A 16,035-nucleotide genomic window follows, 5' to 3' on the forward strand; every position below is an offset into this window, starting at 1 on the left:
ATGAAATCAATCCAACATTAACTCTTCAACATGGATATCACTACACAATTGCATGAAATATTCTAGAATAAGCACAGCTGTCAGATCTCAATTCTCCGAAATAAAAAGACTAAGGAGCATAAACATCATAAAATGGTTTTTGACTGACTCCACAGCGAGATATAATGGATACGGGGGAGTGGTTTACAATTTTATATTCTTTGATGTCATCAAACCACCTGAACCAGATTAATACCATGCAATCACTCCCGTTATCTATTAATCTCACAATAATGTTATGGTAATTGGTTCGTGGTAATGGAACTGCAACTGTTAATCCTTCAGTGAAACCATCATCAAGAGCAGCAGACAGGCTGTCAGCATCCGCAATCAAAGCTGCTGATGGTGCAAAAACAGATCCCAAAACAATCCCAGAAAGCTCACAGTAGATATCATTTTTTTTTAAAAATAAATCCTCAAGTGGCTTCAAGGCTGTAATCTAACACCTGATTTTATGGGGGCATTACAAAGTGCTTTGATATTCTGTCATCTTTCTCAGATCTTATTCCCTCATAATTCTACAGTCTTTCACTCATCACTCTGTATCCTCAAATTTCATTTACAGAATGATTATGGTTTGCTATACCATGGAACAGCTTAAAAAATTGGTGTTTCCAGCTGATGATGCTGCCATTCCCGAACACAAAGGCAATCTAATTCTCAATCTAAGAAAAACAGATGCCAGACTAGAAATGCTGTGCACAAAGGCTCAAGCAGAATAGCTTTAAAGCTTTGAAAGGAGAGATTACTGGAGGGCACATCTTTTAATATTTTATAAAAGGTGAATAAAACAACAACCAATAGCTAACAAATTTTACCTGACAACTGGTGGATGTAGAATATTTAAACATTAAAAAACCGGTGTGTAAACAAAAAAGTGAAAGTATGGCCAGATTTACCCACTGACTTTCTGTTCAATCATGGGGTGTGGCAAAGTCCATTCATTGTCCATTCCTAATTCCCTTGCTAGTGAAGGGAATGGTTGCATAGTGGTAATGTTACTGAACTAGTAATCCAGAGGACTAAGCTAATGCACTGGAAACATGAGTTCAAGTCCCGCCATGGCAGCTGTGGAATTTAAGTTCAATTACTTAATAAACATGGAATAAAAAACTAACATCAGTAATGATGATCATGAAAACATCAGATTATTGTGAAAACCCACCTGGTTCACTAATGTCCTTCAAGGGGGGAAATTTACTGTCCTTACCCAGTCTGGCCTACATGACTCCAGACACACAGAAACACACGATTGGTGCCGTGCTGCTTTCGAAAGAGGCCTACCAAGTCATTCAATTGAATGAAACTGCTACAAAATAAAAGTTGACTGCAGATTATTGTGTGGAAGCTTGATGTGACCAGAGTAACTATTGCACTGTCCGTACAAAAACTGCACATTTAGAAATCAATATTGGTTAATACACTTCAGTACATGAAATGCAACTTGCACATTTCCTAGCAATAAAGTTTTCTGCACTGGGAAGAAATAAGGCTGACAGTGCTGTGCAGTTAAATGGCAGCATTAATGGATACTTGCACTGCTAAAGAGAAGGGTTATCGCTTAAAAGGAAAAACGCAGTCATTCTGCTTCAATAAAGAACAAATTGGTACTGCACCGCGGATTTCTGCAATACTTGGTTGATCTGAAAATTCAGGCACAAATTAAACCAAAATATAAAATGACACTTCAAGCATCAACATGCTGTAAGTAAAGGACAACTAAACCCAACCAAAGTTTTTCTGAAGGTAACTAATAGAAAAACTCAGGAAGGCTTGCAGCATCAGTGTAAAAAGAAACACAGAGTTAACGTTTCATGTCCATATGACTTCTTCAGAGCTGAAGAGAAGTAGAAATGTAATGGATTTTATGCTTTAGGTCACTATTAGCACCGTCCTTCGTCTTTAACACTATCATTAACACTACCTTTGTCTTGTGTCCAGGACATCTTTGGCAAATCTCCCCTGAGCTCCCGCCCATCCCCAAACTGCTGTTTTGCTCCACCCTCTCTCTTCCACAGGATAAAATCCATCACATTTCTACCTTCCAGCATGTTCTGTTTTTATTTTAAGATTTCCAGCATCCGCAGTATTTTGTTTTAATATCTCGGCCTTTTGGCTAAGATCAAGTGTAGTATGAGGATGCTGCACTTGGTTGAGGTCATTAGGTTACATTTAAGCTTCATTTTCATATGAAGCAATTTTTAAAAGCGGCATCTCGGCCTTTTGGCTAAGATGCAAATGAGATCAAGCCTTGGAGGAGGAAGACCTGCGCCTACTCCAATCAGCTTGGCTCATGTAGATCAGGCCTAAGACAGGGGTTGCAGACCCTGTCTTGTCAGCTTGGATCGGGAATGTCTCAACTTGTTGAGACTCTGAATTGGACTTGATTTGATTGAATTGGAATTTTAAAAAGATTTTTGCTTTAATATCGCAGAAGATAACTAACCCTGTTTGTGGTATCTTTCTGTTTCAGGTTCTGTCCTTTACTGTCTCTGTGCGCCACCCCACCCCCACCCATCACACCACCCGAGCTGCCAATCTGAGCTCAGTTTCACTGCCCCCCAACCCCACTGTAGAATAAAGTGTTAACAGAATGGTCATACTAATATATGATGTAGCTAATGATTTTTCACTGACATCAGTTAGTCATGTGTTAGACTGTTAAAAGAGTAGTTGGATCACCTTGCTCAGAAGCAACATGCCCATTCTGTTGGCTATTTAGATGTAGTACTAATAAGCAAATGTAAAGCAAGTAGCAGGGTATGACTACAGTCTGACCAGTAATCAAAAACATATGCCTGTACTCCACAGATCAGAGAGACCATCCAAAACACCATTGCCCAGTCTGATCCAAACTATTAGCTGGCTCAGTGTTGCCACTCACCAGACCTCCACCCTCTGACACCCAATAAGTAATGGTGAAGTGCTCAGAGCACTCACCCTGTCATTTATGGTGTTCTAGCTACATTAAAATGAGGCACATAGCAACCAGTGCAGGTCAGCCGCAGAGATAGCTTCACATATGCTTTGGGTAAAGAACAAAGAAAAGTGCAGCACAGGAACAAGCCCTTCGGCCCTCCACGCCTGCACCGATCATGATGCCTGCCTAAACTAAAACTGTATGCACTTATGGAGTTCATATCCTTCCATTCCCATCCTATTCATGTATTTGTCTAGTTGCCCCTTAAATGCTGCTTTTGTACCTGCTCCCACTACCTCCCCGGCAGCACGTTCCAGATATCCACCACCCTCTGTGTAAAAAAACATGCCTCGCACATCGCCTCTAAACTTTTCCCCACACACCTTAAACCTATGTCCCCTAGTACTTGATTTTTCTACCCTCGGAAAGAGCATCTGACTATCCACTCTGTCCATGCCACTCAGAATCTTTCAATCTCTATCAGGTCACCCCTCAACCTCCATTGTTCCAGTGAGAACAAACCGAGTTTATCCAACCTCTCCTCGTGGCTAATACCCTCCAGACCAGGCAACACCCTGATAAACCTCGTCTGAACCCTCTCCAAAGCATCCACATCCTTCTGGTAGTGCGGCGACCAGAATTGTACACAATATTCTAAATGAGGTCTAACTAAGGTTTTGTACAGCTGCAGCATGACCCGCCAATTTTTATACTTAATGCTCCGACCAATGAAGGCAAGCTTGCCATATGCCTTCTTGACTACCTTATTCACCTGTGTTGCTACTCTCAGTGATTAGTGGACATGTACGCCCAGATCTCTCTGCCTGTCAATACTTCTAAGGGTTCTACCATTTACTGTATAATTCCTACATGCATTGGACCTTCCTAAATGCATTATCTCACACTTGTCCGGATTAAACTCCATCTGCCATTTCTCCACCCAAGTCTCCAACTGGTCTATATCTTGCTGTATCCTCTGACAATCCTCTTCACTATCCGCAACTTCACCAATTTTTGTGTAATCTGCGAACTTACTAATCAGACCAGCTACATTTCCTCCAAATCATTTATATATACTACGAACAACAAAGATCCCAGAACTGATCCCTGTGGAACACTGCGAGTCACAGCCTTCATTCAGAAAAGCACCCCTCTACTGCTACCCTCTGTCTTCTATGGCCAAGCTAGTTCTGTATCCATCTTGCCAGCTCGCCTCTGATCCCATGTGACTTCACCTTTCGCACCAGTCTACCATGAGGTACCTTGTCAAAGGCTTTACTGAAGTCCATGTATACAGCATCCACTGCCTTTCCCTCATCTATCATCTTTGTCACTTCCTCAAAAAACTTGATCAAGTTAGTGAGGCACGACCTCTCTTTCACAAAACCACTTTGCCCATCACTAATAAGTCCATTTGTTTCCAAATGTGGGTAAATCATGTCCCCAAGAATCTTTTCCAATAATTTCCCTACCACTGACGTAAGGCTCACCAGCCTATAATTTCCTGGATTATACCTGCTGCCCGTCTTAAACAACGGAACAACCTTGGTTATCCTCCAGTCCTCTGGAACTTCACTTGTAGCCAATGAGGATACAAAGATTTCTGTCAAGGCCCCAGCAATTTCTGCCTTTGCCTCCCTCCATATTCTGGGCTAGATCCCATCAGGCCTTGGGGACTTATCTACTTTAATGCTTTTTAAGATGCCCAATACCTCTCCTTCTTTTCGATATCGACATGACCCAGAAAATCTACACACCTTATCTAGGCTCCTCATGTATGAAGTCCCTCTTTTTGGTGAATACTGAGACAAAGTATTCATTTAGTATCTCGCCCATTTCCTCTGCTTCCATGCATTGATTCCCTGCACTATCCTGGAGTGGACCAATCCTTCTCCAGGCTACCCTCTTGCTCTTTACATACATATAAACTGCCTTAGGATTTTCCTTAATCCTGTTTGCCAAGGACTTTTAATGACCCGTTTAAGCCCTCCTAATTCCTTCCTACATTGCGAGTTGAAGACTCCCCCTTTCCGCTCTGACAGTAGCTCTTGCTTGATCCTAATACAATTATCCCGATATTTATTTTAATTGCCCAGTGGCCAGGTCAGGTTTTCTTGGTGCTTTGCTCTGGTTATGACTTGCTTTGTGCAGGTTCCAAATCAAGTTTCAAAGAGCGGTTACAACATCTTTTGTTAAAATCTTCCAGACTGAGGTAATAGACACCAAATCAGCATGCAATTCTGATCCTCAGATACTCACTTGGTTCACTGGTCCCTCTTATTCAGGCTGTAGCAATCACTGTGCTGATGTCCCAGTCTTGTACGTGAAACTGTTACAGGGTCTATGTTGAGTAAACTCCTGGTATTGGCCACATGCCAATACGTGGGGTTGTGGGATAGGGTCTGTGTGGGATTGTTGTCAGGGCAGACTCGATAGGCCAAATGGCCTCCTTCTGCACTGTAGGGATTCAACGATTATACCATAGCCTCAGTTCTACCACTGAGTGATAGTCACTTGGGCAGGATCAGAGGTGGATAGCAAACTACTGGATCCATTACAGCATGGAGTGCTGGAAATTCTAATAGGTGGTTGCTGCTCCTCACCCAAAAGAAAACTGGAAAAATAAACAAAGCATCTTTCTGACCCTACTCTGGCTCCAGCTTCTCTCACCACCAGGTTAGTCTGGTGGAGAAGGCACAATGGCTGCCATATGTAGGCCTTTAGTTAGAACTGCAGTTGGACCCTATTGGCATCATGGAAGCCCAATTGCAGAATTTAAGAAGGTTGGGTGTCCCTCTGGTCTGCTAAGAGCTAGTTAAGATTTCAACTTGCAGGAAGGCAGTGGCATCAGTATGGATAACTCAACCTCAGGATCAGCAGGGCCCTCATATTCCTCACAGTTTGCACCACTTACCTCACTTACTCCTTCACTGAAAATCATAAATCAACATAGCACTATCTTAAGCAAGTACATAAATGGCCACATATTGCCATCTTGCCCACACACATATAATAAAGAAGAAGAATGATATCAACAAGAAGTCCAGTCAAGTTCTTCTGTCCAATGAAGTGGTATCCGGGGAGGTTGATGATTGTTCTTGATCCACTTCAATTAGTAGCCAGTCCCATTGTTACGATGTCACCCCCCAGAGTTTTGAAGAAGATAGGATTTGATTTATTATCACATGTATTAGTATACAGTGAAAAGTACTGTTTCTTGAGCATTATACAGACAAAGCGTACCGTACATAAAGGAAAGGAGAGGGTGCAGAATATAGTGCTATAGTCATAGCTAGGGTCAGAGTAAGATTAATTTAATATGAGGTAGGTCCATCCAAAAGTTTGACAGCAGCAGGGAAGAAGCTTTTATTGAGTCAGTTGGTATGTGAGCTCAGACTTTTATACTTTTTTCCCAATGGAAGGTGGTGGAAGAGAGAATGCCATGATGTGTGGGGTCCTTGATTATGCTGGCTCTCATCCCACGTACTACCGCATTGAAGATCTCTACTGCCTCCCAAAGATACACAAGGCAAACACACCCGGCCACCCCATCTTATCAGACAATGGAACCCTGTGCGAGAACCTCTCCGGCTACGTCAAGGGCATCCTGAAACCCACTGTACAAAGAACCCCCTGCTTTTGTCGTGACACTACGGACTTCCTACAGAAACTCGGCACACAAGGAGCAGTTGAACCAGAAGCACTCCTCTTCACAATGGATGTCTCGGCACTCTACACCAGCATCCCCCACGATGATGGCATTGCTGCAACTGCCTCAGTACTCAATACCGACAACTGTCAGTCTCCACATGCAATTTTACAATTCATGCGCTTCATCCTGGACCACAATGTCTTCACCTTCAACAACCAGTTGTTAATCCAGACACACAGAACAGCCATGGGGACCAAATTAGAGGCATGCAAGATGATCAGAGGATTAGATAGGGTGGACAGTGAGAGCCTTTTTCCTCAGATGGTGATGGCTAGCACAAGGGGACATAGCTTTAAATTGAGGGGTGATAGATAGGTATAGGACAGATGTTAGAGGTAGGTTCTTTATTCAGAGAGTAGTAAGGGCGTGGAATGCCCTGCCTGCAACAGTAGTGGACTCGCTAACATTAAGGACATTTAAATGGTCATTGGATAAACATATGGATGATATTGGAATAGTGTAGGTTAGATGGGCTTTAGATTGGTTTCACAGGTCGGCGCAACATCGAGCGCCGAAGGGCCTGTACTGCGCTGTAATGTTCTATGTTCTAATTCGCACCTCAATATGCCAACATCTTCATGCACAGGTTCGAACCAGACCTCTTCAACGCACAGGACCTTCAACTGATGCTATACACTAGATACATCGATGATATTTTCTTCCTTTGGACTCAAGGTGAACAATCACTGAAACAACTATATGATGACATCAACAAGTTCCATCCCACCATCAGACTCACCATGGACTACTCTCCGGAATTGGTTGCATTCTTGGACACACGCATCTCCATCAAGGACGATCATTTCAGCACTTCACTGTACCACAAGCGCACGGATAACCTCACGATGCTCCACTTCTCCAGCTTCCACCCTAAACACGTTAAAGAATCCATCCCCTATGGACAAGCCCTCCATATACACAGGATCTACTCAGATGAGGAGGTTCGCAACAGACACCTCCAGACGCTGAAAGATGCCCTCATAAGAACAGGATATGGCGCTCGACTCATCGATCGACAGTTCCGACGCGCCACAGCGAAAAACCGCAACAACCTCCTCAGAAGACAAACATGGGACATGGCGGACCCTTCGTCATCCAGTACTTCCCCGGAGCAGAGAAGCTACAACATCTTCTCTGGAGCCTTCAACATGTCATTGATGAAGATGAACATCTCGCCAAGGCCATCCCCACACCCCCACTTCTTGCCTTCAAACAACCGCACAACCTCAAACAGACCATTGTTCGCAGCAAACTACCCAGCCTTCAGGAGAACAGTGACCACGACACCACCCAACCCTGCCACAGCAACCTCTGCAAGACGTGCCGGATCATTGACACGGATGCCATCATCTCACGTGAGAACACCATCCACCAGGTACACGGTACATACTCTTGCAACTCGGCCAAGGTTGTCTACCTGATACGCTGCAGGAAAGGATGTCCCGAGGCATGGTACATTGGGGAGACCATGCAGACGCTACGACAGACAACGGATGAATGAACACCGCTCGACAATCACCAGGCAAGAGTGTTCTCTTCCTGTTGGGGAGCACTTCAGCGGTCACAGGCATTCGGCCTCTGATCTTTGGGTAAGCGTTCTCCAAGGCGGCCTTCACGACACACGACAACGCAGAGTTGCTGAGCAGAGACTGATAGCCAAGTTCCGCACACGAGGACGGCCTCAACCGGGATCTTGGTTTCATGTCACACTATCTGTAACCCCCATGACTTGCCTGGGCTTGCAAAATCTCATTAACTGTCCTGTCTGGAGACAATGCACATCTCTTTAACCTGTGCTTAACGCTCGCTCCACTCACATTGTCTGTACCTTTAAGACTTGATTACCTGTAAAGACTCGCATTCCAACCATTATTTTGTAAATTGAATTTGTGTCTTTATATGCCCTGTTTCTGAACAGAACTCCCACTCACATGATGAAGGAGCAGCGCTCCGAAAGCTAGTGGCTTTTGCTACCAAATAAACCTGTTGGACTTTAACCTGGTGTTGTGAGACTTCTTACCCAATTTAGCACAGCCAGTCAACGTAATCTGTACATCGTTGAACTGTGGGAGGAAATTGGAGCACCCGGAGGAAACCCACACAGACACAAACAGAAGGTGCAAACTCCACACAGGTTGTCACCCAAGGCCAGAATTGAACCTGGGTCCCTGGTGCTGTGAGGCAGCAGTGCTAACCACTGTGCCATCGTGCCGCCTCAAAGCAGTTGTTAGCTTTCTTTTCCCATTCCAGATTTATTTAATGATTTTAAATTCCACCAGCTGCCTTGGTGGTATTTGAACCCATGTCCTCGGAGTATTAGCCTGGATCTCTGGATTATTAATGACATTACCACTACACCACCATCTCCCCTTTTTTGATCACGGTTGATCCTCTACCTCAGTGTCATATTCTCACTTTCTCCCCATACCATTGATGCCATTAAAATTTATCTCTTTCTAGAGTATAAAGCACATTTCGCAGTGGTGGGGTTTGAAACCTGGCTCCCACAGACATGAGAGCCTTAATCCAGTGCCTTAGACCGCTTGGCCAAACTACCACACCCATTTGCTGGGAGTGAAGGTGGATTAATTTAACAATGTCAATCCATATTAATTTTAGAAATGGTTCCAGTGCACCAGGACACACGCAAAACTCTTCCTAGCCAAATATTAGATTACCTGTTTCAGGAAGGTCTCCAATATTGTGTGTTTAGAGCTTTAAAGAAAAACTAAAATACAGGGTGTAACAATGCAAGAAAAATGTCTTCACAACCAAATTCACCCACCAAATATATAAAAGTTGTGATAAGTTTGTATATCAACAGAAAGGAATCTTGTCTTTAGAAAATAAATATCACTGTGGAGTAGTTTAATCCTTGGAACTGAACATTTAAATTATGTCTAATTTTTATTGGTAATTTATTCATGAAGGCAACATTTTAATATCCATCTACAATAGCTTTGGCAGACCTTAGGATTATGTAGTATTTGCAAAGACAATTCTAGAATATTATGACATGATTCAGAGCTAATCTGTTCCACATATTAATGTGGAAAGACTCAGATCCTTTACACAATTCTTTGTGATGAAGCTGGTGATGACCTATTTTTACTCAGCAAGTCGGCAATCATTTTTAAAAATCTTAGATCACTTCATAAAGGATTTACTTCAGTTAAAAAAAAAAATCAAACTTAACCTTCGAGCTGGATTATGGCTTTTTTTTTAAAGCAGTTATTGGAAATTTGGTTAGCTCGTTCAAAATTCTGAAATTGCTACAAAGGTATGTATGAATAAACCATCATAGTGCTGAAGATATTGATAGGCCTCTCAAAAGCCTGTGTGTGAACTGAAAGGCTCCACTCACACTACAATGATGACAACCTTTATTTTTGCATTTTTCTCACGACATGGGGACAAGAATAAACAAGAACAATCCATTACGACCAGAGATTTTCAAAAACATACCTGTGGCATTGCCGCATCCAACTCTCATTTTATTCGGCATTTTTGCCACTTTAAGGGCATTTTCATTGGCAGCCACCCACCCTACATTCATCAACTGATGTGTTCTCAGAAACTCAAATTTCAACACTTTCTGACCATTTCAAAATTCCCGCAAACTTCCAGTGCAAACAACCACAATAAAGGGATCAGCAATTTGGATTAAAAGGAGGATAGGGATTTCTGTATCATTGAGGGTGATCCGAGAGTAGAAAGTGAGGTCAGCTAAGGTTTGCCAAATCTTTTTGGACATGTTCTTGAGGCTTCATCACATGGACCCCCTCCTTCAACTACCCCACCCAGTCAAACATCCACATCCCCCTCCCAAAAAAACTCCCCAGCAGTTTTCTAACTAATAAACCAGTGTTCAAAGGAAAATGATAAAAAGTTTTATTTGATGCCCCCAGGATTTTGTCTGATGGGTTACCCAGAGCAGCATCCAAGAAGTTAATCTCCAGGACAATCCTGGGGTGTTGACAACCCGAGACTGTGAGCAGTGCAAATCTGACGTGGTCAAGTTAAAGCTAAAGGTGGTAATTACCCTTCCGTCCAGCCTGATGTCCCATCTCCTCATTCAAAATTACTCTGCTGAGGGTTAAAAAATATTCATCTCTTTCAATTTAACATCTCCATTGCACTGCTAACCTTGAAAAGTTCAACATTTTATCAAACAAAATGGAATGTATCAGCTCGAACATTCCTTGTATCGAAAGTAAGCCTTAAATCAGATTTGCACTGCAGAAAGAGAGTCATCAATTTAATTTCTCAATGATTGTTTTCCTAAACAATGAGCTTCATGTCACGTCAGAAATGATTAATAACCACACTTTTGTTCCCGAACAGAATCCTGAACAAAAACACTGGCTTATTCAATAAGATGATTTATATCGACGATTATAATAAATATTCTACCTACATTTTTACCTGTATAAATAGACATAGCACGGAAAATCACAAAATTATAGACTAGCTTAAGGGATTAGATACAAAAGGTTAGTGAATTTTAAATCCAATGGAAGCAGACATTGTGCAAATACATTCGCCTCAGAATAGCCTCTGCAATGCTGCAGCCTCAAGATTTAACGAGACCATTTTGTCCGACTTTGGAAGGTTTTTCTCTTCCCTCTCCGTTGCCTTCCTTTCTCATCTCAAAACATTCCCTAACCATGGAAGTGGAAGCCAGCAGACAAACTGTTCCCATTCAGATGTTGCTGTGGGACTCACCGCTACATAGAGAACATAGAACATAGAACAGTACAGCACAGAACAGGCCCTTCGGCCCACGATGTTGTGCCGAGCTTTATCTGAAACCAAGATCAAGCTATCCCACTCCCTATCATCCTGGTGTGCTCCATGTGCCTATCCAATAACCGCTTAAATGTTTCTATAGTGTCTGACTCCACTATCACTGCAGGCAGTCCATTCCACACCCCAACCACTCTCTGCGTAAAGAACCTACCTCTGATATCCGTCCTGTATCTCCCACCACGAACCCTATAGTTATGCCCCCTTGTAATAGCTCCATCCACCCGACGCTACAATGTGCACAATAACGGCCTCTAACATTATGCCCTTCAATACATTATTCAACTTCCAGAGGTCAGCCACTTAACTCTCCTACCTACTCAGCTGTAAATATATTAGGCCTACAACTAATTTTGCTTTATCCTAGCAAAACACTAGTGGTGGGCATTCAATGGATTCAGATCGGTAGTCGAATCCTCCTACAATGCAGCAGTGTATGCTAGTACCTGGTGCATCACTTTCAATACATTTAATATCAATTAGTTAGATCTGGGGTGACTTTTGCGTAACTATCCAACGTCTCACGTTGTATCTCTGAAATTGCCATCTTTCTTATTTCTTTCCTCAACATCAAATCCCAAGCCAATTTAAAAACCTTGCCCAGAATTTTTCAGATGGTGGACTTTCTCTTCCAACCATCGGAGCAATCAGTGGTAAACACTTTGCCGCTGATACTGCCTGCCCTGCAGCCATTTCACACTCCACCGAGCATCAATTGGCAGGACGCAGAACTTCTGCCCCTCACTCAGGCAATCTGATCGACCGGCAGCTCTCTAATCCCAGCAGTGCCAGAAGCTGCAGTGGACAGGACTGGGACTACAAGCTTTGCTCAGGGTCCCAGGAGTTCGGCCAAATAAGTTTTGGGAGTCTGAGGGTGAAGAAGGGAGATGAGGCCCAGGGAGTTGGACAGAGGGGTATTGGAAAGGCCAGGGTTAGCATCTAGAAGGCGAAACCTTTGGGGGGTGGGGGGGCACCCTTGTTAAAGCAGGCTGTTGATGGAAGTGCCCCCTCCCCTTCCCACCCAGGGCTTAAGCAGGGTCACTTTTTGGGCTTCCCCTCTGCCCCTAAACACCTTCTGCAGCTAGAAAATTGAGACTGGGCAGAAATCGGTCCTCAGGGATCATTAATTGGCCACTTAAGGGCCTCAATTGGGATAAGAGCAGGGGTCCAGCCAATGCTTCACCCTTCCTTGCGTCACATTGGAGAGAGGTTGGGGCGGGCAAAGGTTCAATGGGAAGGCCATCCCAAGAATTTTACATTCCCTTGCCTACACACCCACCAGCAAAATTCTGCTCCTTAATTTTATTTGACTTCCTTCGGTGCTATAGTCATCTATACTTATACGAAACATCAGTGTGTGTGCTGACCCATTACTTTTCGATATGCCTTATGTCCTGTTCATAATATTTTGGAAGCCTGAAGCAAAGAACCTCAAGATGACAAAGAATGAAGTAACATTTTGGATGTGGTTCACTACTCTGCTTCCTGGAATCTCTGTTCCACCTGAGAATGATAGAAGAGAAAATAATGGCCGGCCAGGTCTATTATCAGCCATTTAGCTTTCACAATCTCGAGCTTCTCACAATAAATGCAAATATAGCTAAACATAGGTGTGGACAGGTAACCAAGTTCAGAGTACTGGGCCTGAATTTTGACATGGTGTAACATGGAGTGTCAATATGCTATGAACCCATGTTTCACTATGGATGTAAATCTACCTCACACCCTCACTTTTTATTGCACACCTTTAGGTGTGTGTCTCTTGACAGGACTCTGGTTTAAAGCTCATGCAAATGAAATTACCTCCAAAGTGTAGTTCAAGTTAGACATATGATAGTCTACAGCAGTACAGCAGCAAAAATACAACAAATTATGAGATAGGTGCACTTAAGAAAAATGTAATCTTCTTCGAAACACGAGTTGTTGACAACTACTGCTAGACGCCTGGCTGCTACCACTCTGTAATGATATGTTGGGGATGTACTTCTAATACTCTAAAGTAATTTATTCCTTGGGCAAGATTTTTAAGTTTTCAGGTTATTTATTAGTGTCACAAGTAGGCTTACATTAACACTGCAATGAAGTTACTGTGAAAATCCCCTAGTCGCCACACTCTGGTGCCTGTTCGGGTACACTGAGGGAGAATTTAGCATGGCCGATACACCTAACCAGCACGTCTTTCAGACTGTGAGAGGAAACCAGAGCACCCTGAGGAAACCCATGCAAACACGGGGAGAACGTGCAGACTCCACAGAGACAATGACCGATGCCAGGAATCGAACCCTGGTCCCTGGCGCTATGAGGAAGCAGTGCTAACCACTGTGCCACCGTGCTGCCCATTTTGGATAATCATAAAGGGCAGGCTCATGGGCGAGCAATCGCTTAAACCATGTCCCCACCCCTGGGTCAACATGCCAGTTTCTCCGAGACAAGACCAGCATTCTCAGGAAAGGGAACACACCCAAACTCCTAAATACAGTTATGAACAAGCTTGCTGTCAGCTCGTGCAGGAGTCAGATTTGGATTTCCCCTTTATGAGACGAGTTTGACATGCCGTCAGAACCACAACATGGAGGAAGAGGCAGCAACATAGCAGGGAGCAGTCAGCAAGGGCATGACAGAGGCAAAAGGCAGCACTGAGGATGGAAGAATGTGAAAAGGCCCCCACGGTGTTGACAGCAGAAATGTTGCAGAGTTCCTAGCAACAGCAAATTGCCATGGTACACTGCAGAGATAGGATTCAATACAGACTAAAATAAATACAGAACATTCAGGTAACATGCTGGCAAGTATATTAGGGGCTGAAAAAGAAAGGGCAGACTAACATTTACAATGCAGACCCTTTTTGTGGCATCCGCTTTATCTCTCCTTCTTTGCCTTTGTGTTTAATTTTCCTCATGCCCCTGTTTAGGATCATTCTCTATATTAAAAGATGTTACATCAATGGAAGCTTTTGTTACTGGCAGAGCTAACTAGATCCATACCAAGATGTTAATCTGTCTTTTCCCTTTTGAGAGATTAATGGACTTACTGCCCATTTGTAGCACAAGACCTTCCCTGCCCATCTACTGGCCACTTCCCATGCACTGATTCCAGTTTGTGCTCGAACAACATCCTCAGTAATGGCTGCCACTTGCCTTTTAAATTGGGCCCGATTCGGGCCTGATGCCAGTGCGTCCTGCGTCCTCTGCTGCTAATTGGGTGGTAAACGAGAAGACAGAGATGAGGAATTCTTTTTCTTTACCAGCTCAAAAATGCAAAGAAATTAACTATAAGCCGTTATTCAAACTGCCCTTTTAGTCCCATGCTAGTTCTGGAATCACAGCAAATAAATTTCTGATTTTTAATTTTTCCATCAGGTCAGTGAATTAGATTTTTCCACAACTTCTACTCTTCAACAGCCTTACATTAAATACAGTAATGATGTGAATTATGTTTTTATTCATTCTCGTCATCAAATTTGTTTTATTCCCCACAAATATTGGGCTCACACTTTTGTTAATATATTTCTGCAATGAGCACATGGTTTCTGAAAATAGCCCTTTCAGGGGAGATGCAGGAATTCTGTGATACAAGCACTGTCTGAAGAAGGGACGATACCAAACCTGAGAAGTGACCCCTTTGTCTTGAACTCTATGAAAGAGTTCTCTAATTGAAATCTATAGTAGCTTGAATTTGCATTCAAGAATAACTTACCAAACATCACCATCTGTAGTCCTTCAGGGAATGGACCGACTGTCCTATTTCCATTGACGTGATGTCTTGCTGAAAAATATAAGAAGCAACACTTTAAAAGCAAGGGCACAGAAGTACACGCTGCCTAATTTAATTACAGAAATGTCAAGCCAACAACTTTCTGGGAGAGGTGTTTTAATTTACTGTACCAAGGGAAAATGTTGTGTGGATTTAACTGAACTTCTTTATACTGTAAATGTGAAGTTACAATAAAACAATCTTCCAAAAGAGCACAGTACGAGGCTCAAACACTCTCACATGACTGTTATGGGACTTAAAAACAATGGTAATAAAAATGTTTAGCAATAGTATTCCAAGCTTTTAAGTTCCTGAATTAGTATCAATGTCTGTTCTTGTGTCTACCAGCTCCAGCAATTAACAATAGTAAAAATCAGGCTCAGAAGTTGAAAATTAACAGGGTCCTTTCTCCAAGAAGACAGGGGATCATGGCAGCAATGTGCAAACAACAAAACCAACCCCAAAGGAAAACAATTACTAATCTTTTCATATTTATCCACCGCTCCTATAAACAAATATTTTGAACCATATGAAAAGGAACCACCTCTGCAGTGGGTACTATGAAAGTAATTTTTAGGTAGTCAGTCAGAATAACAATATGCAGTGGACTAAAGAGAGGCAAATGTGTGAGTAATTCACAGCATTACTTTCCACATGTATCCCGAAAACATCCAAGTCCACCACACCACTAATGCTCTTCATTCTTCCCCTGCTTGCTTCATTCTTCTAACTGCTTGCTCAAGATCCAGTAACCAAAAGAAATTTCCTCCCATTAGATATTGGGACGGTTAAAGTCATTGGGCGC

General features: G+C 42.8%; 1 protein-coding gene across 2 annotated transcripts in view; it reads right to left on the reverse strand.

Moving 5' to 3' along the window:
• Nucleotides 1–16,035, reverse strand: part of msraa (methionine sulfoxide reductase Aa) — a 299,896-nt gene that overhangs the window by 176,291 nt on the left and 107,570 nt on the right. For both annotated transcript variants that reach the window (XM_078212951.1, XM_078212952.1), the window contains exon 2: nt 15,174–15,242. In XM_078212951.1, the coding sequence (XP_078069077.1) occupies nt 15,174–15,242 (69 nt within the window). The remainder of the gene's footprint in view (nt 1–15,173; nt 15,243–16,035) is intronic.

Source organism: Mustelus asterias, chromosome 5 (assembly GCF_964213995.1).
Source record: "Mustelus asterias chromosome 5, sMusAst1.hap1.1, whole genome shotgun sequence".
Taxonomy (NCBI): Eukaryota; Metazoa; Chordata; class Chondrichthyes; order Carcharhiniformes; family Triakidae; genus Mustelus; species Mustelus asterias.